At 34.4% G+C, this 27,742-nt stretch overlaps 2 protein-coding genes across 4 annotated transcripts in view; both read right to left on the reverse strand.

The window, feature by feature from the left end:
* Window positions 1-22,944, reverse strand: part of Vwc2l (von Willebrand factor C domain containing 2 like) — a 156,105-nt gene extending 133,161 nt beyond the window's left edge. The window contains exons 1-4 of one of the 2 annotated variants that reach the window (XM_042679311.1): window positions 22,821-22,944; window positions 22,392-22,600; window positions 19,921-20,100; window positions 19,631-19,779 (exon numbers count right to left, since the gene is read on the reverse strand). In XM_042679311.1, the coding sequence (XP_042535245.1) occupies window positions 19,631-19,779; window positions 19,921-20,020 (249 nt within the window). In that variant the 5' untranslated portion in view covers window positions 20,021-20,100; window positions 22,392-22,600; window positions 22,821-22,944. Of the gene's footprint in view, window positions 1-19,630; window positions 20,101-22,391; window positions 22,601-22,820 lie in introns of those variants that run through there. The other variant, XM_042679310.1, reaches the window with a different exon arrangement.
* A 914-nt stretch (window positions 22,945-23,858) lies between these two features.
* Spag16 (sperm associated antigen 16) overlaps window positions 23,859-27,742 on the reverse strand; it is a 775,603-nt gene continuing 771,719 nt past the window's right edge. For both annotated transcript variants that reach the window (XM_042679127.1, XM_042679126.1), the window contains one exon: window positions 23,859-24,151. In XM_042679127.1, coding sequence (XP_042535061.1) covers window positions 23,976-24,151 — 176 coding nt within the window. In that variant the 3' untranslated portion in view covers window positions 23,859-23,975. The remainder of the gene's footprint in view (window positions 24,152-27,742) is intronic.

Here is a 27,742-nt window from a genome sequence, read left to right on the forward strand (position 1 = left end):
CACCATTAAGCTTTGGTGACTGGTGGTAATACTCGCAGGAGTAGGAAAAGTTTACAAAAGATCAAATCAGTAGATATGTTGACACAGTTCAGCCTTGGAATCTTGAGAAGTTCTCTGAGAAAGAGCTAAGATGACAAACTATAATGATAAAAGTATGTCTGAGTTTTAGAAGGGGTTTAAAATCATGAAACACATAACTTAGAGGAATAAAATAAACCCCTAACATGCTATTAGTAGCTTCTAATCATGCCATGAACATGGACTTATTAATAAGTTTTTCCTTTTTAGCCAGATATTTTTATTATTGATCTGCTATTTCCTATTGTGTTTTTATTAAGTTTATTTTTTTTACAAGCAATCATTCTTTATTGCAGTTCATTTTTTCACACCTCAAGCCTACAGCTGCCCATCTGCTCAGGTTCTAAACAATCTAATCCCATCAACCCCACACTAAATCTCTTTATGACTATACAAGCTTGCCAGGCATCTCGGCTTTCATGATCTTCCCAGCTCTTACACCAATTTGACATTCTCCATCTTCCCTACTTTCCTTTTTGAAAAGATACTGCTTAAGTAACATAATCTTACTAGGAGCAAGCTATGTGCTACTTTGGCATTGAGTTCCTTTAAAAATCCTTTCCACTTTACAGTATAAATCTCCCAATAGTTACGTACTTTTGATAAAGCTTTACACCTTGAGTTGGTTACAAATTTTCCTTTATTGGGTTCTTGAATGTGTAAATTAGAGATTAAACTTAGAGACTTCCCATAAAACTAAAGATTAAACAAAGCTCTCAGAGGAACAGAAAATACTGGGGAAAGTAGTTGGGAGGAACAATTTGTATTAGCTTTTATTTAGAAAAGCTTATGAAATTATGTCCTATCTACTGCCCTTGTCACTTAGAGATATGATGTCAGATGACTAACCATATCCTAAAATTTTTTACAAGCAAAATATTTTCCTTAAGAAATCTCAAAGAACACTTGATTTCTAAGCAATCTTTGGAAAACAAAGCTACCCTCAGCACACATATTTTATATAAATTGTATGTAAAAATTGAAATCAATAAGTAGAATATAAAGCTGATATTATGAGGGTTTTTTTTTGCTAAGGCATTTATTAGATGGTTTGAGTACTATGTATGTTATGGAAATGGAACAATATGATAAATCTATTATTATGAAGGCTCAGTGTTTTGAAGTATGTAATATGCAATTTCATTTAAGCACGGATTGTGCTATAATTCTTTTTTAATACGTTTTTTATTATGAAAATACTGTACAGAGGGGATACAATCACATGAGCAAGGTAATGAGTACATTTCTTATCAAGCATTGTTGCCTCCTCCTTTGTTTTTCCCCTACCATCCCTTCCCTCACACCTCAAAAACTACATTCCACCCCCCCAAATTTTAAAGTTTGTTTTTTGACATAGCGTCTTGTACATTTCATTGTTGCAAGGGGTCCACCTGTATCCCTATTTAAACAATTCGTTTTTTTTCCTTCCGCTCTCCAAATTATACCAACATCAAATACAGTGAAAACAGGGATTATACCATGGGGGAAGGACATACAAAGCAACAAAAAAAAAAATCTCATGGTACCTTATACATTAAAAACAATGGCAAGAAAGAAAAAAACATTTGAATACTTATTTTGGGGTTCATTCCCCTAACATCAACTTATCTGACCGTTTCTGCTTGTCTCAGACTTATACTAGTTATTGCAAAGAAGAGAGACCATGGGACCTATGTTTCTTTGGGCCTGGCTTACTTCACTTAATATAATTTTTTCCAAGTCTGATACATACTGACTACTATCCCAGTTGCCATAGAGTAAAAAAGAAGTTTTAAATATTGTTTTTAGGGGGTCTTAAGTTCCTTTTGTGGCATTAGAATGGAGACCTGACCACATGTATCTGACTAAAAATGATTAATTTCCAAAGACTTTTAAACGGAAGTCACAGAAGTCATTATAATTTTGAGAATCCTGCAAACAAAAAAACCATGACCAGTTCATTATGTTTTAATTGGAAAAGTAACTTGGGAGCTAGAAAATTAGGTTACTGGAATAATAATCCCAGAAAAAAAAGGACAAATCTGTTTTGTTTTTGTTTTTTTTTTTGTCATTGTTCATCACTGTGGGAGAAGACATGATTGTGGTTGAATAGAAATTTTGCCACAAGTTAATGAAAAATCCACATTGGTTTTGTATTCTAAAAGCACTGAGATTTCCTCATCATCATATATATATATATATATATATATATATATATATATATGAAGAAACTGGAACTTTGGTCCACATGGCAATATCTAGAAGCATCATTATTATGGGATGGCCATTGATGGTGCTCTGAGAACATTCTGAAGGAATTGATCATTGTAAGAGTTGTGTAGTTGTGGAGATGGGAGGGAAGGGATGGTAGGAGAAAAACAAAGGAGGAGGCAATAATGCTTGATGAGAAATGTACTCATTACCTTGCTCATGTAATGGTCACCCCTCTGTACAGTATTTGCACAATAAAAACCTTATTTAAAAAAAAAAGATTTGTCACACAGATTCAAACCCTAAAGTGACAACAAGCATACTAGTACTCAGATTTTACTGTTTAAAGGTGCTGAGAGTTGTAATAACAATGTTCTTACATAGTCAGGGTTCTAAATTAGGAAAACTTAAAAAAAAACACAAAAAAACCCCACACCACTTCATTTACGTGGCTTTGTTTGGGTCACTGTTCCCTCATGGTGACCAGTAGAGACAAATGACCATTTCCAGTTACATATTGGTTAATGTGGTTTCAACATCAGATGTTTCATTCATTAGCTGTTACTCTTGGTGATACAGCCTTTCTTTGTCTTAGTTTCTTAATGAGTAAGTGATAGTTAAAACAATAAGCAATATCATAGAACTAGTATGAAGCACACAAAATAGGGAAGAAAAAATATTTGTGGGCATATTTTGCTTTTTGTGGGCATAATGGCTTTTTGAAAAATATAAATGGGCAGCATAAGATTTTATTTGAAAATGGTATTTAGTATGTTTTCTCAAATGGAAGGTGATTCTGGAGGTGGTTGCAATAAAATTTTACAGTGCTCGTTAGGAAATGTACTCATTACCTTACTCATGTAACTAAACACCTCTGTACAGTATCTTTACAATTAAAAAAAAGATATATTTTTTACAATACTTAGATAAATGAGAGGATTTTTGACTTAGTATACTTATGCTAGAAACATACCAAAAATAGTAGCTGTCTTAGACAAAAAGTTATGAAGGTTAAACTTGTCATTATAAATCACTCCAAGCAAGAAAGGAAGGAAAAAGGAAGGAAGAAGGATGGAAAGAAGGGGAAAAGGCAGAGAAAAGACAAGAGGGCAACACATGTCTTTTCTTGGCTGTAGCTTTGTTCTTTTTCCAGAAATATCTCCCATGCCTGCTTAGATAATCCTGTCTCTCCATCATCTCTGTCCACCATACACTCATTCCAAAACCACCATGAAATCACTTTATTTATTGTTTACATTTTTCATTTGTTCTTCTCTGCTATCTTCGTGAATTCTAAGCTACTTATAATATTTTGTTCAGTGCCAAATTCTCAAAACGCATCCTATGACCTATATGACGTATATTGCATAATTATTCAATAGCTAAACTAGCCTATCACTTACTGTTGCAACAATCTGTGCTTCCTTATTTGTTAAGCTGTACCAAAGGCAGCTTCATCTGTGTTCGTAATGCACAAAAAAGGATTTTGAGTCAATGAGATGTTTGTATTTTATTTAAACATAATAAAGTGCACTTTTGGGGAAAAGATTTTTGACTGTGAGTCATGAAATAAGGATTTGGGATCCAATATTATGGCAATGAATATAAACTCACTCTCTAAGGGAAATTTTAAATTCATGGTATTCGTCATGCAGATCACAGGTAAGTCAGTTTTCAAATACTCCATTGAGTGGCTTATCTAGCAATAGATGATTGCAGACTTTTATTGAACTAGAAAAATACTGCGTTAACTAAATTTAGAACATGAGTATATACAGAGGAATTGTCAAAGGGGCTGAGAAAAATCTAGTCTCATTTTATAACACGTGTCAAGTTTAATGGTTGCTCATTAAGCACAGAGATTTTAGTATAGTATCAACATTTTTTTCAGGAAAAAAAAAAACCCTGATTTTAAACATGTCTATTTTCCTACAGGATGGGATACAGTACAAAGCCTAACAAAACACAACCTGAATATTCTCAGAAACAAAACTTGATTGGTAGAAAACTCTCTGTGAATATTGTTGAATGCTGAAGGAATGGACACTGAAATGCATGGAATATATTTGAACGGTCAAGTTTTAGCATAGAAATAACATCAATGGCTTCCTTCTGATCCATTGACATTAGGCTTACTGTATTCTGAAGTGATCTTTTTCTTTTCTTTTTTTTTTCTTTTTGTTGGTTGTGGGCTTGAACTCTGGGCCTGAGTGCTGTCCCTGAGCTCTTCAGCTCAAGGCGAGTGCTCTACCATTTGAGCCACAGCACTACTTCCAGTTTTCTGGTGGTTAATTGGAGATACAAGTCTCATGGACTTTCCTGCCTGGGCTGGCTTTGAACAGTGATTCTCAAATCTCAGCTTCCTGAGTAGTTAGGATCTAGCACCTGGCTAGATCCATTTCTTTTGTAAATGTTAAAAATTAGCAAAGAAAATACAGCGCAGTTTGCATGTTCAGAAAGAAAAACCTTTTTAACCAATTATTTAAAATCTGATCTAGACAAACGAAAAAAAAATACTGCTTTATGAAGCACTCTTCTTTTAGAGATAATTTATGGCATATATGTTTTATCACTTTCTGGAACAAATCTCATTACTTCCAAACTGTATGAGAAATATGGGAGATTCTACTTCAAAGTTGCTGATGCCTGTCAGAAATCTCACTGTTCATTTTATTATAAGACATACACTAAAATACAAAGTGCAAGAGTATTTAATATCTCTGGCCACTTCTGTAGCCACAAATTTGTATGCAGTAGACATGATCAAATAATCAACAGATCCAATGGGTTTTAACCAAAATTCACAGCCATCTGAAAACTGACCCATAGCATCACTGATTACAATTCTGCTTGGTCTAACGAGATTGGCATGACCTTTTTCAGTGAGCTGTTCTATTGATTGGAGCATATTTGGAACACTGAGGTTTTGAGTTTTATCAACTTATGGACATAGAGCTGGGACTTCTTTAAAAATATTAATATAGATAAGGCAAATAGGAAAACCTGATACATAGATATCTTTTAATAATCCCCTCACTTCGGTCAACATATGTACATTGTGGTATTATATATATTGTGAATTAAATACTAGTTGTTCTGGCTTATTCTGGAGGAAGTGGGATTTTGAAAATATATTCTGGAATATTCTTTAAGGTGTGTCAAAGAACATTTCTGTTTTGTTAAAACATAAACATTTTAGAGAAATGTTTGCAAAGAGTGCATTCAGCTTTCCCCATGTATTTATATAATAAACTAGATAAGTAATAATTCAGAACTATATACATTTGAAAAATTATGTCTTTTCAGAGTATTTGTAGGATATGTAGTATATGCATCGTAAAGTATACAAACTATACCAAGAGGAACCATATATCTTTCATGCTTTCAACAAATACTAACCTGCAAATTAATATATCTATGAATATGTTTTCATTTTTAAACAGATTTTTTATGAGAATAACTGCTGATACTCTCATAATGGAGGGCTAAGTTATTGGAGTTGATCTTTCTATTTTCCTTTCCATTTAATCTGAGCTAAATTTAAATAGAAGATTGGGAAACAGTTGAGTACCAGTGATAAAATTATTAATTATCCAGCACCAAAACTTCACTCATTCTTGCAATTCATCATTAAGCTTGCAACAGAATAGTAATATTGTATTAATAGTTTGTTTCTCCTAAAAATAGTTTTCCCAAAGTTAAATGTATTTGTCATGTTTTCCAAGGGCATGGTTTTCTTTGATGTAAGAATCCTGCTTATTCTGATAGACTGAAGAAGTATAAAATCAATCTTTTTTCCTGAATGTTTTCATGGACATAATAAAATGCATGAAATAAAATTTCTGAAATTTTAATAGCATCCCAAATAGGTAAGAATATAAGCTTATATACATAATTATACTTTTGTAACTGTATCTATGTACAATATATACTAAGATATATACAATAACATTTTAAGTAGGCAGAATATAATTACTAAGGAAATATTGTGTGTATTTAAGAAAAAAACTATACTTCATTGAGGCTTAGATTTCTCCAAAGTGTAGAGGAAGGCCAGATAAAATATGACACCTGCACTTGTGATATAGTCTAGGAATGCAACAGTTCTTACTCTCTCACTGACAGGATGATTGAAAGCTGGCTTTGGTACATGAATATTCCTTCACAATGGAAATGAACATTTGCAGCAGAACCCATGTGCTTCCATTCTAAGAATTCTCCATGGACCTTATTTTTATGCAACATCAAAGCAGTGAGCCACTGTACAAGTTGAAAACACTCCTGGTTGTACTAAGAAGGAGAGACTGGTCCTCTACATTTAAATAGCCAGTTATCTACACTAGCATTAACAAGTCAAGTGCAGTTAGGAAAGAATACATTTGGTGACACGAGAGTTCTACAGGTGGAAAGAGCCATGTGAGAAACAAACCAGCCCTGTCAGAAGCATTCTGAGGAAGTAGTGCCAGTGGGAGGGCAGTAATTCAGCCTGACAGCATTGCAGGGATGACCCTGAATTCAGAGCCTGTCAGGTTCCAGGAGGTGGAACTTACCAGTGCAGGAAAACCAGATCAATCCAATTATGAGTGGCAATCAGGTTATTTCTTAAGCACTCTTTGACACTCAGTATTTCAGTAAGAAAAACTTTTCTAAAAGTTAAAATTTTATCTCTTTTGGTGTAACACTGCACTTTGATATGCTAAGAAGGAATAATTAAAAACTGATATTGTCAACTTTATAATATTAAACTCTCACATTTCCAACTTTAAGAATGAACAGTAATTTCCTACTGAATTTTATAATTCACTCTCCAATGCTCAGTTCATAACTTGTTTCATTCTACAAACGTAGATTGAGGTGTCTTGTAGGCCCACAAAAGTATATTTTAATTAAAGCAATGACAGTGATTTCTAAAGGAACCTCTCTAGTGTGTAATTTTGGAGCAAGCTGCAAACAAATCAGTGACAAACTTTTAAACTATATATAGAAACTGCTAACTCCTGGTGGATTTTGGTTGCATGATGATTCAGTATAAGCACATTTGCAAGTTAAGTTCTCACTCTTATCTTGAGAAAAACTACTTGATTTACTCAATTGTAATTTAAGATGTCAATAGAACAATAATGCCACAACTTTATCAGTTGTTCCAAGACTAAAAGTGAATGATACAATGTGTGAATGAGTTTGTAATCTATGTGCTTTTGTTTTATGATTATCATCATTATGGCTTTCAAAATAATCAGTACTTCTTACTCTACCCTTTGTCCATTTTGGAGGGCTGTATCATTCTCTAGGGAGTTTATTTCTCACAAATTATTTCACTAAATTACGGTATAATTATTGCTATTATGAATTACTTTGAAATATTTGTATTAGTGAAGAGTGTTGAAAGCTAACTACATCTCCAAAATGTTTGCACTCAAATTGTAGTTTGACAGAAAATAACCTCCCACAATATTTTTAGAATTAGATTCTTGTTTATAGGGATGAAACTTGAATCTTTAATCAGGTTCTTTATGTTTCATGGAGTAACTATAGCTCACAGTTTTTGGTGTCTTGATTTTAGTATCTTTCAGTTTCCATGTAAATGTTCCAGAGTCTCATTAACAAAGAGAAACTTCTCTGTGATTGTCCCTTTTCTCCTTAATGAAGCTTTCTAAATCTCAGCAGTCAAAGGTTTGCTATTTTAGCAGAATTTTATTTTTAATGTTGGGGAGAATTAAAGTTAGAATGAACAATTTAAATTTTTCCCTGTCATATTTAGCAGAGAGCAATAAAATGAGTAGGCAATCAAAATAAATGGGGATACAGAGTGCTGTAGAATTCCTCTCCCTATAAATGAAATGACTTCATTCAGTAACCACCAGAAGTTTCTACAGTGACTGTAGTAGAAGCCTTTGCACTTGTAAGGCTGCAGAAATCATTCACAACTTATATATACTCCTTAAAATTTTTGTACATTATTCATTCATGAGAAAAAATAATTAATAATTGTTGTATTTCTCTTGAAGCATATATTTTACTGTTGTGGGATTCTAAAAAAATAACCCTAAAGTTTGCAAAATTGAACCCAGTTACTCCTGACTGCATTCAGAACATAGTTTATCTGTGTGTTTGTTTTAAATGGATGAGAATGAGCCTTAGATATATTTTATTTTAATTTTTGGCAATGTGATTTAAATTAATGAACCAAAATCTATAAAATGTGAGACAGGAAAATAAGTTATCAGTTATCAAAATGTCACATTTCTGCAAAAAAAGAGATATGGGACTAAAGATGAAATAGATATAATTGAACACCTATTAACCAACATAGACAATGCATTTCTGCTTACGTGGAAATCAAATACTTGCCTCCTGTCTGCAGTGAACTCACTGAAGATGAGAACGTGTCCAGGCATCCCTGGAGTTAGAACTGGCTATGCCTTGATTTGTCAAACTTGACACTCTTCATGACATGAACAAAAGTATAAATTACTCTGATGATCTGTCTTCTCATTTGGAAAGTAGGGATTAAAAAATCTTAGTATTTAATAATTGACAAATACAAATTGTGCACTAGTATTTGTCTTAATTGCCTGGACTCCAGGCTTTGACTCAAGCTCCTGGACTGGCATTCATGCTGCTGGTTGGCCCCATGCTCCCTTCCCACTCTTATCTCACACTCTATGTCCTGTGCTTTGTGCCCTTGGATTGACCTTCATGTTTTTCTGATTAGGCCTTTTCTTTTCTTTTTCATTCGGTTGTGGGCCTTGAACTCTGGGCCTGGGCACCATCCCTGAGCTCTTCAGCTGAAGGCAAGCACTCTACCACTTGAGCCACAGTGCCACTTCCTGTTTTCTGCTGGTTTATTGGAGGTAAGAGTCTCACAGACTTTCCTGACCCTGCTGGCTTTGAACCGTGATCCTCAGATCTCAGCCTCCTGGGGTGTTAGGATTACAGGCGAGAGCCACCCGGGCCTAGCTAAGCCTTTTTTTTTTAACATTTGGCAAAATACATTGAATGTATTAAGATCCCAGACTTCTAGGTTAATTTCCTCAAGCGCTTCAAAAGTAAATTACTTTTTCCTCCACAGGAGTTTCTAGAATAAACATCACAATCCACGTGTTATCAGGGCCATTCGTGTTCTGTGTGTTAGACTAAGAAGGTCAGCTCAATGTCTTCTGTTTTAGTTCAACCAACAAAACCTTCCACTGCTACACATGGAAGAGGCCATCATTTACTAAATCTAACTATGAATTGTGAAAGTTAATGTTTAATAGTGCAAAATGAATTGGGCACTTAAAGAAGAAAATTTCACTTATAAATTAATTTAACACTAAATATGTCTATTATACCACATTAAATTAAACGTATCTTTAAAACATTTTTACCAATCACATAAGAGCAACTAGGACATAAAAAATACACAGTTTAAAATCTATTTAAGATGTTCAGTTAGTGTAAAGTTGTTAAATTATTATCAATGTAAAGAAGAAAGCTATTTTTTTGGAGTAAAGTCTGCAAACAAACATGACTTAGAATGTCTGTTGTAAAATGTATAGAACTCATTGAAATGAAGAAACATATATTTCTTTTTCAAATTTACATGCTTGGAAAGAGAACCCTGAAACAACTCACAAGCAAAACAGGATTTCTGTCTAGCAATGACCCTCTAGAATTTAGGATCTTTAGCAATATAGGTTAAAAAGATTTGATGTAGCACAATCTGGAGGTAGTAGAAAGAGCAGAATAACTTAAGGGTAGAATTTTTCTATAAAGTACTAGACAATAATATATTTTGTGGGTCATATAGATTTTAGAACACCCTAAAAGTCACCAGAGAGAATATTAATGTGCATTGATCCTTTCCAATACGATTTTATTAACAAAGCAGATTACAACCTGAGTTGACATGTGGACTGTAGTGTGTCAATTCTTGTCTTCAACTATTGGTTATATACAACTGGTATTGTGATTATTATCATTATTCTAAGATGTCAAATTTCAATGAAACTCTCTTAATGAATATAGGTTAATAAATTGTATAACTAATGACATGAATGCAATTTTGGAATTTTCAAAAAGATTTATTCAATAAAAGATGAGTGGAAATAAATGCATTTTTCACCGATGGTCCATAAGAGTCAACAGAATTAGACTAGCTGGAATGATTAGCAAGATATTACTTAAATTCTGTTTCAACAAACTTGCTTGAACGTTAAGATGTTAATTGAAGTCTGAGAAAATGTGTTCTACTGTTATATAAACACCTAAAGTCCTAGATTAAAATAACTAACATTTCTGGTAATTCTCTCATTAGATTCCAAGTAGCTTTGCCTATCATATCATTTTGGAGATGGGTGCAGTGAGGCATAAAGTGACACATGTTTAGGACTTGGCTGGTAGGAGAAATGCCTACTTTACAACCCAGTTTTTTACAACTGTTGAGCTCCTGCCTAGCACTGGACTTATTCTGCTATATACTGTTTGTATATACTAAATACATTTCCAAAATGTTTACGTATGCATCAGTTCTCAATGTAAGCATAAAAAGCAAGGGAAGTTCTTATTAATACTCTCTCAATGTGACATTGTTCCTTATAAAACAGCGGAGAAACCTTACAGTACAATTCACATATTCAACTAATCAACATCATCATCACTTCTGAAATGGAAGTGATTTAAACCAGAATGAAAGTGCAAGAGGTCAAGAAATAGGAGTTTTTTGAAACATTTTTAGTTGAAACATTATCTATGTAGCTAAAGATTCTGCTCACTCCATTACTAGATGCCCTTCATTCTGGACACAGTTCCTAAAAAGCCAAAATACATGACCAAAGACAATTAATTTAGGATTTTTTTTGTTACTTCCTAGCATAGTTCTTGAAAAATAAATAAGTAGAATCTAATGTTATATTTTTATTCTACTTAGGCCTAGATTGTTGGCTTAAATTACAGCATCTTTCTTTTTAGACAACGGATTCATTTTTTATCAAAGCTTTTACAAACTTATTCTTGTTACACAAGTTGTATTCAATCTGAATCAAAGATTGATTTTTAGATATGCCAATATCTTATTGTTCTTATCTACTTGTAACTTGGTTGCCACGGTGATAGGTTCTGATATCACATTTCTGTAGACAATGGCCTGAAATAAATCTTTACATCCAACATATTTATTGGAAAAGAAGATACAAATCAGCTCGAATTTTCTTATTAAATCCGAAGACTGTAAAATGCAACAAAAGACCTAAAAAATGTAATATATAAATATTGCTTTTGCAAATAATGAGCTGTATCATTATGGTGCTATCGCCAAGTTTCTGTTAGTCTATTTTTATTATGTCAAAAAATAAGGAGTGGTCAGAAATAAACCCAAGAGATTTTTTACAGAGCTACATTTCTGTGGTCAGCTCTTAAAAGTAGGAAGGACTTAGCCTACATAGATATGTACATGTATGCTTATATTAACATATATGTATATATCATATATGTGCTTTGAGTTTCTAAGAGATAAGGCATGTATGTAAGTGGAACAAACTAAAAAAACACTAGATAGACAATCCCAAGCCCCAAAATAACAATTTTAGTGAGAAGAAGCAATTTATTGTTTTTTTTAATAATATTAAAACCTAAATAAATCACAATTCAAACAAGTAATGTTCATTTATTTATTTTCGTGCCTTTACTGGGGCTAGAATTCAGAGTCTGGGCACTGTCCCTCAGCTTTTTTACTCAGGACAAGTACTTTACCCCTTGAGTCACAGGTACTACTTCCAGCTGGTTTACTGGAGATAAGGACTTTTCTGCCTGGGCTGGCTTTGAACTGAATTCAGGAGTAGCTAGGATTAGAGGATGAACCTCTAGTGCCTGACTTAAAAAATATTTTTCAGTAGTTGTAACTGTACTGTTGATAAGTTTTATTATGATCTTCAAATTTCTGGTATTGCTATTCTTTTTTATAAGAAGTTTTTTATTAATAAGTTTTTTTATTGTAAAAATACTGTACAGAGGGGTTACAATTACTTGAGCAAGGTAATGAGTACATTTCTTATCAAGCATTGTTGCCTCCTCCTTTGTTTCCCCTTCCCATCCTGCCTTCCCATTCCCCATTTCCCCATTTTCTCTTCCCCCCGAAAGTTGTAAAGTTCATTTTTTGACATAACACCTTGTTCGCCTCATTGTTGCTATTCTTTATAAGATATACTTGATGACATTATTTCAATCTCTAGATGATAATATTAAAAGTATACTGAGTTTTGTTCATGGTTACATGGCATATATGGAGAAAAATTAATAGCTATAAACTGTGCACTCTTATACCAAATTAGAATAATGTCATCAAAGAACTTTTAAAGGAGATGTTTTTCCTTTTCACTTAAGTATTTTATTCATTCTTCCCATGATGTAATTAAAACCTTACAAAGATAACTTCATTGTGGTGAGCAATACAGCAGACCAGAGGCAAGAAAATCAACAATGGAGGTTTGTTAGACTAAAATTACTGATGTTAATCAGTAAAGTTGAGACAGTCCAAAAGTACAGATTCTAAAATAAGTGAGGCCCCAATTAAAAGTAGCTATTGTTTAAAGCATCAAGTGCCACTGATCACTTTAAACCCCTTCTTAGCTCTTTGTTGTAATTCTTTCTTGATGGCTGGATAAAGTACAAGTAAAAAATCTACTGATAAGACTTTTCTTGTGCTATCTTCCATAAGATACAGTGCTTGCATAAAAATAAACCGTATAAAAATAAAACAAAACAAAAAACATAGACAGGATTGTTTGTTAAGAAGGTTTAGAATCAGCAATTCATCTGATTTTATAGTAAAGATTTCTGACCAGAAGAACACTTTTGCACTCTTGTTGCTTTTAGCACACACACATGTGTGTGCCTCCCCCACATCAAATGCATATGTGGAGCAGCTGAATTCAAGATTTATGTAAACTATGTTTATCTATAATGTTTGCATTAAGCATGTTGATCTGACTTGTGAACTAAGAGGAAACAGAGAAAGATACTTGCTAATATTGCTGTATTTTGGTGAGTCTAAACAGACAATTTTTAACATATATATATATGTACTTTTAACAAATAAACAATCCAACTTTGTACAGTTGGGGTGCATATGTGGAAGGGAAATTACCATGTCACACTCTTCTCAATTTCACCTGGTGCACAAGGGGAGTCTCAGGAAGAAACTAGCAACAATGGCTGTAAACTGCTGAGGGCTGACCTCGAGTCTGTGGTAGTCACTACCAGTGACAAGCTCCACAAATCTCGGAGTGGCTGCAAATCAAACCAGCCTGCCCAGGTGCACAGGGCATGGGAGCCCAGTCACAAATCTCTGTAGTCATACTTATCATACAAGTATCACCATGAATAGTAGCATCTTCCAATGAGAAGGGCAGCAATAAATATTGGGGAGTGAGTATGAAAAACTTACCCTACGGACTAAATGGCTAGCTAAATATCAATTCTCATAAAAGGTAATGCAAAAGATACATTCCAACTACAAAGGGGCTATATCACCTTTTGGGAGATGACTTTGGAAGGCTTATGTTCATATAATTCTACTCACGTGTTGTAGGAAGTATTAAATATGAAAAGGACTGTTCTCAATTATAAGTGGAATTATTTTTGAAAAGATAATTATTTCTAAAGTATGATCTCTTTCCTAGTCTTGGTGTACTTTTGCAAAGTTAAAAAAAATATGCCCAAGTGAGCATACTTTACTAAGAAAGAGTGTAATGAACTTGAGTTGTTTTTAATAAAATGAATTTCCAATCTCTGAAAGTTCTGTATGTTGAGGCTGAACTGCAGGTCAGCAGCAGCCTTGACTTTTGTCATTTTGTCACTACATGCACAAAGATATTCCTTAACTCTAAGGCAATTTTCATCATCTTCAGTGAAAACCATCCTCAGCCTTTCTACAAAATACTCAATTACTTTTGTTACATAAAATTATGATGCTTTCTAAGACTTTCCTTAGATTGTAGCTTTGAATTGACTGGTGACACTCTACCCTTTGATTGAGAATATGCAAATTTCTGGGATAAATTTGTTTAGAATAAAACACACCCACATACTCAGGATCTACCTCTTTCTCTGTTATTTAAATAAGTATAAATCTCAATCTCTGCCTTGTGTAGATCTCATGCAGTTCCTGTACCTTTCATAGGAGCTGGTAAGGCTATATGAATTGCGTTTGCAAGCTGCTTGCCATTCGACCTCTCATTGAGATTTTCCTCTAGCCTCCACATTCTCTTGTTCCTTCATGAGCAGGTTCTCAGATCCTCAAATATATTCCTCTCCATTTTTTCTTCTTTTCCCAGATTGAAAAACAATCAGACGTTAACTAAATTTCTCAAACATAAGACTCAAAAGTTCTTTCTACACAAAAATTTTTTATAATTGAATGTTATAATATTGGAAATTAATAATGAGAGTACAGATTAAGGACAGGGGTTGGAGATTTTGGCTCCTTGCGATCATACCCATTAAAGAGCAAGTCCATTCCAAACTTCAAGTGGCACCAACATCTTTTATGGATGTCATAATATGGCAAAACATTCTGAGTGTTCAATATTTTTTGTCTTTGATTTGTTCCTCAAGACTTAAGTGTTAAATTAAAAATGTAGGAAGCATTTTATCACAGTGTGAAATCATGTTTAGTTTTTTCAAAGCAACACTAAACACATGTGGAATATGAGAAATTATTTACACTGGCCCTTTCAAATGTAAAAATACATGACCTTATCAATTGTCTTTAGCCATTAGTGGGAAAAAACAACAAGGTCAGTGTCAGTAGGGAAGGACAGATTTTGGACTAACCCAAATCCTGAATTAAGGGCACTGGGTATTGACTGGAGAAACTCACTTCAAAATAAAACTGTGCAAAATCTGAAATGAGAGCTCTTTCAGCTATGTATATTATAACCTTCAGCGAATGACCTAAAACTAAATCAGCACAACTTTTAAAGTATAAAGAAATATCTAAAAATGCTAAATCTAGCAAAGTCAGAATTATAAAAAAAACTGAGCAAAATAAGAAATTATTTTTTCTTTGGAAGAAATATGGAGCCAAAGTAGATAGAACCTACATTTATAATCTACTTCTTTTTGTAGGAAATGCTATTATAATTATTTATACCTTTAATTTCCTAAAATGTAGGTTCCCATGTCATATTTTCCTGGGAATGCATATAAAAAACTCAATAAGAGAACCTGCTGTACATTGACCTTTATCTTAATACAAAATTACTAGAACACTGGAGAATTTAGTTCTCTGAAAGAGTAGAGAGGAATCTGTTTTCAAAGTCTTCACAACCACTACAACCCCCCCCCCCCTCCCCCATCATGTTCCCATCAGGAAACATGTGGTTCAATTTACATTTGGATTTGTTGATGAGAAAAAGTTGAAGTGTGACATAGGTTTTGCAACTATGTGGAGTGGAATGTCACAACTTAAACACTGGGTGGTGATCGCACACTGGGCTGAAGACAGCATGCAGTACCAGCTTTGGCTAGGAAGGGGTAGAGAGAGTAGCAGGTTGGAAATGCAAATTTCATCATCCCGTTAGGTGAGGCCTATGATACTGGGTGGGATGGAATAGCATAATTGGCAAACCAAACCAGTAAAACCAATTAAAAACTTGCTCCTACCCACGAAGGGTCCACTCTGGTAGAAGAAATAGGTGGCTATCTATATTTCTACAGCAGTATCTTCTGTTCCTCCACCATCAATATCCAATACTCTGTTTAATTTGTGCTTGGATACACAATAGTCTTGTCTAAAAATCCTACTAAGTATGACATCTTTCAACCACTGTTTCATTCCTATAATTTTCCAGAATAAAAATATTGAACCAAATATTAAATATTCTCGTCCAGAAATCTTACCTTTCCCATCCACTGGGCACCAAAATTTACAAATTTACCTCACTCTTATTAGGTAGGCATTTTAATCAGATCCAGCCTCTAGATTCCTTGCTCTAGAGATTTCCTTTTTGGAATTTTAATCTCCCCAGACCAATCTCTATTTCTTCTTGGAGAATAGGCTGAACTTTAGCCATGTTGAAGATCAAAGCTTAGCATGGCCAAGTCCCATGAAAATTATATTGGAATTTCAGGGGGATAAAGCTAAGCTTTTGACTGCTTTTTCCCTCTCCCCATTAATTATATCTTCCTTGTAAGCAGGAACTTTGACTTCTGAATATCATGCTTTCCAGTGTCAGTGCATCTACAGTATCTCATATACTAAATGGTCTAACAAATGCTTACTGGATGAATATATTATAAACAAAGAAAATCTCATTTCTAAACCTCCTTAATAATGTATTATGATTGTTGTATGGAAGTTCTATTTCTCTTTTAAAATTACTTACATGTTCATTTCAATTTGGGTTGGAGGGGAACCAAGAAGACAGATTGTGGCTAATATTTATTTAGAGTTATATAGAAAATAGGGACAAGTAAAATGTTTTAAAAGATATTAAAGTTTCAAGCTTTTTAAAATTGAGCTCTCAATATAAAATATAGACAAAGTGCCAGCATTGGTGGCTCATACCTATAGCTCTAGATACTCAGAAGGCTGAGATCTGAAGATTTGTGGTTCAAAGCCGGTCCAAGCAAGAGAGTTAACAAGATTCTTATCCCTAATTAATCACCAGAAAACCAAAAGTGGAGTTGTGGCTCAAAGTGGTAGAGTGCTATCTTGAGTGAAAGAATTCAGGAGCAGCACCTAGGCACTGAGTTCAACTCCATAACTAACAATAACAACTAAATATATGTATATCTGTGTGTATATATATTTATATTTGTGTATAGAATATAGAGTATAGAGAGAGTCCCAAGCGTTAGAATTTACAAACCTGGAAACTTCATATAAATTATATTTCATTAAATATTTCCAACCTGTCTTCCCAAGGGAGCCAATTATTACCGGGGTTATTTCTTAACCATTACGATTGCAAAATTTACGACACAAAATTTAAAATCCTATGGACAAATCTGATGTTTGAATCTAGGTATATCTGACTTAAAAGTCAAGATATTCTGAAAGGTAGGGAGGTAGAAAGGGAGGAATTTGATGGTTTTGAACAAGTTAATTAAACCTTTTTGGTCTTAGTTTCTGACTTTTACAATTTTATCCTAGACTATCGCTAAAGCATTTTACGGCTATTGAAAAAGTGGTATTTTAAATATATAGAGAGATAGATCAATGAATATGTATAAGGATATATATATATATATATATATATATATATACATATCCTATTTGTATACATATATATGTATGCTAAAGGAAGTAGATTATATTAGGGATGTAAAAGGGATTCAAGAATGATCAACTTTTTGTCTACATGTTTGTGCTATTTGATACAATAGCTGTGTCACTGCCTTTATACTGAAATAGGTTTAATAAATATTCTTAACAAACTGTAGCATGTTTAGTGGTGGGTTTACTTAAATCTTTATTATCAGACAATATTTTTCCTTCTTTATCGTATCTTAATTTCCAAGCTACAAATCTTACACACTTTATCTGATAGTCTTTCTTTGCTTAGACTAGATGTTGCTCCTACAATAACCCTATTATATTCCACTGTATATAAATGCATATATATGCATCTATTATAAAAATGCATGTGTGCATACACAAGTGTAGTAGAAAGGAGTCATATGACTTCTAGACATGCTTCTACAAACCATGTTCTGAGTACTTGTATTTTCAGTAACTTGAAAGGAAAAATATCTAATGTCAATGTATATTAAATATTTTGGAGAGTCATTAATTAATATATAATGGGGGCTCGGAAGGTGGCTCAGTGGTAGAGTGTTTGCCTTGCGTGTATGAGGCCCTGGGTTCTATTCTTCAGCACCACATAAACAGAAAAAGCCTGAAGTGGTGCTGTGGCTCAAGTGGCAGAGTACTAGCCTTGAGCTGAAGAGCTGAGGGACAGCACCCAGGCCCTGAGTTCAAGCCCCACGACTGACATACATAAGTATATATATATATATAATATGTATATAATATATATAATATATATAATGGGATTCTCTTTACTATTGTTGTCAATAACAAATAATTTCATTATGCCTTCTAGACTCATATTTCTCAATATGTATAAGAAAAAATTCTAGAATAACATGTCTTAGAAAGTTGATGCAATAATTATGAATAAAATGTCCTTTATATTGATGGGAATCTTGTTAAAATATTTAGGTACTCCTAGGTAAATTAGAACTCACTAGAACTCATGACCTAAGAGCTGAATGAACATAATATTCTGACAGTAATCTTTGATAATCAGTTAAGTCTTGTTTTCATCCATTGACTTGTGGTATTCTCTGTCTCTTGTGGAGAAAGAAGTTGACGTGATGCTAAGAACTGAATATTCTTTCTTCAAACAGCCTTATTTTCTTTCATTTAATTATTCTGGGCATCTTTTCACAGAAGTTGGGCAGATGACATGAGACCCATTTGTGTCAGGACATAGATACATCATTCATCTCAAGGAAAAAAATGTTACATGTAAAGAGGAATATGTGTGCAGGGATGTAGCTCTGTAGCAAAGTACTTGCCTAGTAGGTGTAACACCCTGGGTTCTATCCCCAGTACCAAAAAGAAAAGAAACAAATACAGTTGAAAAAACCCACAAAACAAAAAGAGGACTACGTTTGTTTCTTTATGTGAGACAGGGTCTTCTTAAGTATCCCAGACTGGCCTGGAATTCCTCATGTGGCCCAATTGCAGAGGATGTCCTCATGTATTAATTCATGCCCTTAGGATTCATATTTGACAATTTAATTAAAAGTCATTAGTGGAGTAAAGAGAATCTAGAAAGAAGAAAATATGAACTACAAGTTATTTAGAAACAAGAAAATGGCATAAAAGCCAGTAAATACCAGGTAGGTATTAAAAAGTTATTTTTTACACATTATTAAAAAGTTAAGTTGTCCACGAAGCTTTGCAAACAGTCTGCTTTACGACAAGTAGGCCCGATGCATTTTCTTATTATGAAGATCACTGGTCAGAAGTGTGACTTTGTGGCCCTTTTATTTCCACATGATAAACAAATACTAATTTTTCATGACCATAGATAACTGGTCCCAAATACAGAACAATAGGTCTCAAAAAAACTAATGAAACTTGAAAACTGATTTAAAACAGACACCTACAAACAATCCTTCCCTCAGAAAACATTAGTTTATAATAAATGACTTAATAAAGACATTAATCATGTGACAAAGACTATATATATGTATATATAGCATATATACATACATATGTGCATATCTAATGCACTAATAAATGTACCAATCTACTAAGAATTGATACAAAAAGTTAGAATTCAGTAAGTACAGAGGTAAGTCATACCTTAAATTCCTCCAAGATTTTGTAATTTTTTCCATGATATTCACAAAAGTTCTTCACTTCTTTGCATTCTGGACAGCATCCATTGTGTTCCACTTTAGTACACTTTGGGTGAATTTTAGGGCATTCTGGCTGGTCACAAACAGGTCCATCTAGAGCACAGACACATGGACAGTTGGAATGCCCTGGGAAAAAACGTTCTCCCAACTTGTATACAAAGCCGCTGTCATCCACACACCCTTTCCCTCGATAGTCATCAAAGATCAGATTGTCATTACTGGAGGTCTGGTCACCTTCATCAGCAGGATAGTCTTCATGACTGATGGCAGCAGAGGTGACCAATCCAGGGATGACCAATAGAAGTATGCAAGCTTCATGAATATGAAGAGCCATCCCCCTCCTCAAAGACTTCTGGATGTACTCCTAATATTATATATACTCAGCTCCTTCCATGGGAATACAAGAGGGGTAGGCTGAAAATAAATATTTAAAAATAATTTGACATATGTAGAAAGAGAAATATAGATTCATTTAAGCCCTTGTTTGCTTGGGTTCAATTTAGAGGATACTATATCCTCAAGTAGACTAAATTCATGCAATGGTTTATATTTACTGTGAATTTTTCATAGTTGGCCCTCACAAAATATGCATTAAAATTTTTATTTGTGGAGTTATTTCACAGAGGAACCTTGAACTTGAATTTACCTTTAGATTTTAAAAGGTCTGGCTTTTCCTAACTAGAAGTTTTGCTAAGCTTCAAAGGGTGGTTATAAGTAGCTACTGACAAGCAGTTCCAGAACATTTGGATTTTCATCCTCTTCTTTAAACTGGACTTGTCCAGTGGTAATATATGTGTTAAAACTATCTGTGCCCAAACTCAAGAGATTACTATAAAAAAGTAAATTCTGAAAAAAGGCATAACACCAATCATTGGATGTTTTAATTGAGATGGAGCTAGTATAAATGCTTTCCTACTTTTTATACCCATAAATGAAGAAAGACACTAATCTCAACATGAACTACTCATTTCAGTCAACATGGAAATAAAAATATCTTAAATGTTCTATGGTGAATTAGAGAATGATTTAGAACAAATAATACAAGAGAGCTTCATCTACTCAAACCAGTTTTTAAAGACAATTTTATTTGTATTACTGTCCACATCTCTGTTTTACGCAGGAGGTAAGCGCCTAGTGGGCAGGAAAGATCTATGAATTTTTGCACAGCCAGGCAATTTAGCATTTGTGTCATGTAACTTTGTGTAATGTAAATAATGAGTTCATTATTTCCATATGCTATAATCACCATTTATATTCTTGAAAACATAATTCTTTTGAAGTGCCAAACTATTTGCATTTAGGCAATTGGCACAAAGATGGTAATATGAAAGAATTTATTGAAGTTTCATTAGGTAATAATGAAAGCATTGTCATGCATAGAGTATATACTTTGATAATTGGCTGAAATTAACTCTTATAGGCCTCACCTGTTATTCCTGCTTGGTGTGAAAGTCTTGTTACTGGGGTCTTATTTACATAATAAGAGTAACTAACTCAAACTAAAACTCTTGAGAAACTGTTACTTTAGGGAATAATAGATGAGGAAATATGTTGTAAAATATTTGTGTAGTTAAAATGTTTGTCTGATATTGGCTTCCTGCCAGTATCACTAAGATGGTATATAGGACATCCTCAGATGTATAAATGCCACTCATTGGTTTATTTTCAGAAACAATGACAAACCACATTTTTCTTAGGCTAACATACACAGAAGATAAAATTAAATATGATGAAGGTGACGTTAGGAAACTTCATAAACTATGAGATTGTATTTACATTTTAAGTTAGATATGCAAATTCTAGTAATAGTAAAATGGCAGGCAGTATATTCATGTGTTCTTTTCAGAAAAATCTGATATCAGAACTCCAGTATTCTCTGATATTAGAATTATTTGGGGGTGGGTAAAGATAAAGGAGATAGATTTCTCTTAAAATATGTCAAAAATAATGAGTCATGACAGTCCAAGAAAATGCAAACCTATAATTCTGCTTGAGAGCTGGAAGCTCTATTTGACAAAGCATTTTTTCTTCTAAATTACTGAAGGGGTCACACACATATGAGAAGCTTCTGAAAAAAGCATAAATATATTTAACTAATTAAAGCATGCATTTGTACACCTGTTTTATATTTAGAAAGTTTATCCTGGAAGGAAAGGGACCAATGTGACTCATAATATTCTAGCATCATCTATCAATACATGCGGGCAAGCAACATAAAATACACATATGATTCTGCTTCAAAAGGACACAGAGAGAAAACGATCTCTTTGTAAGCCACAGGTAGGCATAAATGTGTCAGGTTATTATGAATATAAACTTAAAGGTCAAAACGAGGGTGGGATATCTACTTTTTATGAGCATGAAACATTGCTTTAAATGTGAAATACATTTTAAAATCTGCATGGACCAACCAAGATTTTCTTCTTAATATAATAAAGTTCTTAGGCTATTTTAAAAGCCTTCTTTATAGCTGAGCTACTCCAATAAGATTTAAAATACAATTTCAGAAATGAAACCTCAGAGGTATCCAATAACAGGTTTATCAGAAGATTATTTTTTAAATAAGAAAGCACACAACGGTTAAACTGAGGGTCACTTTCAGATAAACTTTCCCTCCCCACCCCATATTGCTACATATGATTTTAAAAGACAGCATCTATTTCTTTGAGAAAGCAAACATAACTCATGTCATAAGAAACACTTACCTATTCACCCTGGAAGTGAATGGTGGAGGTGGCGGGGGTGGGGGGCGGGGGTTGTCACAGACCAATCTGAACTAAAAGGTCAGGTATGTTCTTAAGAAAGCAGTTCCTCTTTAGTCCTCCCAAGAATACATGTTTTCAGGCATGAATTAAAAGCAATCCATTCTCTTTACCTCCCATTTCAAAACACAATCCAGATGCAGTCTCCCACCCTTCCAGAGAGAAACACAGCAAATACACACATAAGAAAAAAAAAATGCTGTGGACCTGTCTTCAGAATTCAAAGCAAGAAGCAACGCTGGTCCCGTAGAAATCCAGAAACCAATAGCAGAATCATGTTGAACTTATTTTTAGCTTTTTTTTTTCCTCTCTTAGATCCTTCTATGAAATTTCCTTGCTGATTGCGCCTCCTCCACACATGGGCTCACTTACAGAAGGTTTGCTACGGCAGTAGAGGTGATTTGGCTAGGCTCTGAGGATCACAGACAGCAACAGCATACTGTAGCTTAAAGCCAGCTCTGCCGCCAATACCATCAGCATCGTCCACAAGATGTTGCTTGGATCCCTTGTTACACCGCAGGAAAAGAGAAAAGAAAGAAATAAAAAAGAAAAAGAAAAAAAACTAACTGTGGGCGCCAAAGGAGAGGAGCAACTTTAGCCGGGCTTCCGCATCACTGAGAGCAGTTTTCAGACTGCTGATGGGTGCTTCTCATTCTGCCGGCAGCCGGGAATTCCTCAGCACCACGGACAGCGCCAACAACTGGCTTCTGAGTCCAGGCTGGTCGAAATCCCGGAGCTGCTGCTATAGCCCAGGCTGGAGTGTTTTTCTAAGCAGTCGCGCTTTATACAGCGGACGCATGCATTAGGAAGAGGAGAAAGCATTCTACGCGAGACGCTGATTTGCATTGAAATTACAATACACTTGAAAATTTTTTTGTAATTATACCTAATGCATCCTTGGATGGGCTGCAGAGATGAAAGTTCCGGAAGAGCCTCACATTTAGATTTAAGCCATCTGCAGTCCTTGATTGTTATTAATAGATAAGCATAATCACTGTCAAAGAATCTGTGGAAATGAATGCTTGCTCCTTTCTCTTTGACCCTTTCGTGGCAGAAAGACTGTCTTCTGTACTACATAATTCAACTTTGAGTCTTCTGCCAGCTTGAATTTGATTTTTAAAAGAGGGGAAAAAAAAGTAGCTGCGTTTTCCTGCAGTTTGTTCTCTAACATTAAAAATCAATCCCCTGTAATTCATCTAGTCTGTCATTAGGCGTCATTGTAAAGCTGTTTCTCCCAAATCCCTAGCAAGGGTGCTCTGTCTCTAAATTCTTATCAGAATGACACAGGAGAAAACAAAAAGAACCCAAACAAACATTAAAAAAAAAAGACCAGACAAATAAAAGAACATAAGTTATTATTATTGTTATGTTTATTGGTAACATTATGAACACTAAAATGAATAACCAAAGCATGTTTTAAAACAAATTTTAAATGTTACCTACTGGCTGTTTAACCAGTCATTTACCGGTTTGGGACTACTCCAGGCATTTTCAAACCTTAAAGGGAATGGGACCTGCTGCTGGCCTTCAGCACCACGATCGGATGGTGCCATCAGAACCTCCAGAGTACAGGTATTTCCCATCGTGGGTAAATGCCACTGTCTGTGCCTCACTCTCGTGGCCCATCAGCTTGTGGATGTGCCCAGATGTAAGATCCAACAAATGGATAATTCCATTGCTGCTTGCCTGAGCCAAAACTCTACCTGAAAGCGGGAGAGAAGAAGAGGGAGAGGCAGGGAGAGACATGGAGGGAGGGAGGAGAGAAACAGGGATGGGGGAAAATGAAGAGAATGAGATGGACCAGGAGGTGGACAGGGAGATGGACAGATTATAAATAGTCATAGTTTATAAGTAATACAACATTCTGTTTTATTTCAGTTGTGATTCAAACTTATTTTTCTTAAATATGAACTACTTTTAATTTGAGTATAATTAAGATCTATCAATGATTAGAATACAAAATTTTAGACTAGGAAAGTAAACCTTAATGCTTTGTCTATTCTGTATGCAGAAGTCCTTAAGCACCCACTATTCTTTGAATATCTGTGACCAATACATCATTTTGAGATGGCTTAAAAGCAATTAAGCCAGGCAAACTTCCTCAAATGCATATGTTGAAAAGTTTTAAAAGGAATGGCTTTTAACTTTTACCTATGGGAAAATGTACTTTTAATCTATGAATATGTCTTACAAAAATTATACTTAAAATTTTGTGTTCTACTTATCATAATTATGCTAAGTCATTGCTTAAAACAGAAACAACATGCATTTATGCTCTCAAAGTTTATAATACTCACAAATCAACACATTTTCTTTGGAGATGAAGTAAAATGAATTTAAATAAATCTTAAAAAGTGAAATTCAAATAAATTTCAAGATGATTGGCTTTATCATAACTTAAAATTCAAGGTATTTTTAAACTAAATTTTTGTTATATGATAGGGCTAGGAGAAGCTAGGAGAAACTGTTCTAGTAATCTTTATGGTATATTGTAAGGGAATAATAATCACTAAATTGAAACAATTCAATTTGTGTTTAGTAGTTCTATTGAAAAAGTCTAGTAGCAAACTATCCAGGACCTTGGAGGCAGAGAAAGCCAATAGACTATGGTTATATGAAATTAGTATTTAAATTACTACAGCATTAGTAGTACACATTGGTTATGTGACCACACTCAGATAGCGTGTGCAACAATAGTGTTTAAAGTTTATCAAACTCTTCTGCATGCTGAAGCTCATATTTGGTGCCTGACACAGACAATCCTGTGCAATTCATAAAACAATTTACTGATAAAAGAGTATTATGAGCGGGGAGCTGGTGGCTCATGTCTGAGATCTGAGGATCGCAGTTCAAAGCCAGCCCGGGCAGGAACGTCCGTGAGACTCTTATCTCCAATAAACCACTAGAAAGTTGGAAGTGGCACAGTGGCTCAAATCGTACAGCACTTGTCTTGAGCTGAGGGACAGCATCCAGCCCAGAGTTCAAGCCCCACGACCCACAGAAAAAAGAAAAATGGAAAAGAGTATTATGTAGGTGAAGACAAAAAAAGCTTGAGAAGACTTAGTATCTTTATCATGATGACAAAGATGAAGATGACAAAGGTAAAGAAGGAGCCAGTATTTAACCACGGCTCCTCAAGCCCGCGCATCCTGGGCTCTCGTCATTCTACTTCTGCATCAAACATGGCGCTTTTAGCAGTGATGCCTTCTCGACAAGCCTAAAAGACAATTTGTCCATTTCATAATAAGAGTTTGAGGATAGTGTCATCGTAAAAGCATCGTGAAATATTAAATTGAAAATTACATCCCACTCAACAACACAAACAAAACAGAAATCCCTAAAACAGAGAGAAGCTTTAAGAATAAAGTTAACCATGATAAATATGGTCTATTTGCAAACCTTTACAACCACTGAGTTTCTTCATCTAGAACAAAGCCTGACACAGCAAAGATCCTTAGGATGGATTAGAGTGTCCAGAGCAGCAGATGTGAATATTTATTATAAACCTTCTTCTACTAAGTCTTTGCTGACAGAGGCATTACATATAGATTTTACATCCAGCCCCACTCTATAGGCAGTCGCTATTTGTAAATTTCCAAAGAATCAAACAAATATGGTTTTTTGGTAGTCTTCATACAATAGCTGAGAAGGTAGTAAGTGAATATTCTTTAAAAAATTTAAACTGAACTATGGTGAATAATGCTTTGATAACATAGTTGTGCTGGTAGCTTTAGTATGGCCTTGCGTGTTTTCATTTGGGTAATGTAATGTGCTCATTGCCTTTACTCATGTAACTGTAACCCCACTGCACAGCATCTTCACAATAAAATTAAAGAATTTAAACTGAAGAAAATCAAACAAAATCAAAGACCATAAAGGGGAAAAGGATTGCTGGGTGCCAGTGGCTTATGCCCATAATCCTGGCTACCCAGGAGGCTGAGATCTGATGATTGCAATTTGAAACCAGCTCAGGCAGAAAGTCCCCAGGAGACTCTTATCTGCAATTAACTAATCAAAAGTTGGAAATGGTGCTGTGGTTCAAAGTGGTAGAACACTAGTAGTGAATGAAACATCTCAGAGACAGGGCCTGGGCAATGTGTTCAAGGCCCACAATTGATGAAAAGGGGGGAAAAAGGATTTAGCTTTAAACCATTATTTTTTTTGAGGAAGTCAAATCTGTAACAATTGTAAGATTCATGATTTATTATTTCTGAGTATATTTAGGATTATATAATTCACCATACATCTGATGTTTCAAATACTTTCCTTTGCTAGAGCAGACATGAAGTTTTCCTATTTTCCTGAATTTTTCAGAAGATGGAAGATTATATGTATACCATAACTAATGCCTAAAATAAGTATAAATACAGGATCATGTTAAATGTGTTTAAAATATATTGGATTATTATGTAGCATATAATGTCTAACATAAACAGTAGTTTGACTGGGAATATGATGTTTAAATCTTTAAAGTTATAAGACTTTCCAACTTATTTAGGTGCCAGGATGTATTCATTGGTAACACTGCATCTAGTTGCTATGAGAGGGAGAGACAGAGAGACAGACAGAGAGAGAAAGAGAATTCAAAGTAACGGCTCCAAAGCCACCAACGAAATCCCATACGCATAGTCTGATTAGTGGCAGTAATCTCTAGACAGTGGAGTTTTTAATGGAAGGATCCTTCTAAATATTCTGGTGATGGGAAATGGACAGTGAGCCACACAAAGTATTGTCATCTCAATGTCACATTCTTAATGATATTTCTATAGAAGATAGGAGGTAAAAATAGAAGATCAGTTGTCCACATCAGAACTTGGTCAGTAGAATGAAAATAAAGTAGAAATAAAATTTCAAATAAACCCAGATGAATTTTTGTGAACTTTTACTAATAATGCTCATGTTAAATCAAATATGCCTCTAAAATACTGAAATGAAAAAATAGATTGTGAGTTATATTTAAATCTATTTGAGGGCTGGGAAGGTGGCTCAGTGGTAGAGTGCTTGCCTTGCATGCATGAGGCCCTCAGCACCACATAAGCAGAAAAAGCCAGAAGTGGTACTATGGCTCAAGTGATAGAGCGCTAGTCTTGAGCTGAAGAGCTGAGGAACAGCGCCCAGGCCCAGAGTTCAGGCCCCATGACTGGCAAAAAAAAAAAAAAAAATCTATTTGAAATACTGTATTAAATGTTTAAAAATGAAAATGATTGTTAGGTGACACGGAATTCTTGCATTAATCGTATGCAATATTATTTTGTAAACAAGAAAAATGATATCAACTTATGAATGTATTCCAC

This window comes from Dipodomys spectabilis, unplaced genomic scaffold (genome assembly GCF_019054845.1).
Source record: "Dipodomys spectabilis isolate Male_0828 unplaced genomic scaffold, ASM1905484v1 ptg000051l, whole genome shotgun sequence".
In the NCBI taxonomy this organism is placed as follows: domain Eukaryota; kingdom Metazoa; phylum Chordata; class Mammalia; order Rodentia; family Heteromyidae; genus Dipodomys; species Dipodomys spectabilis.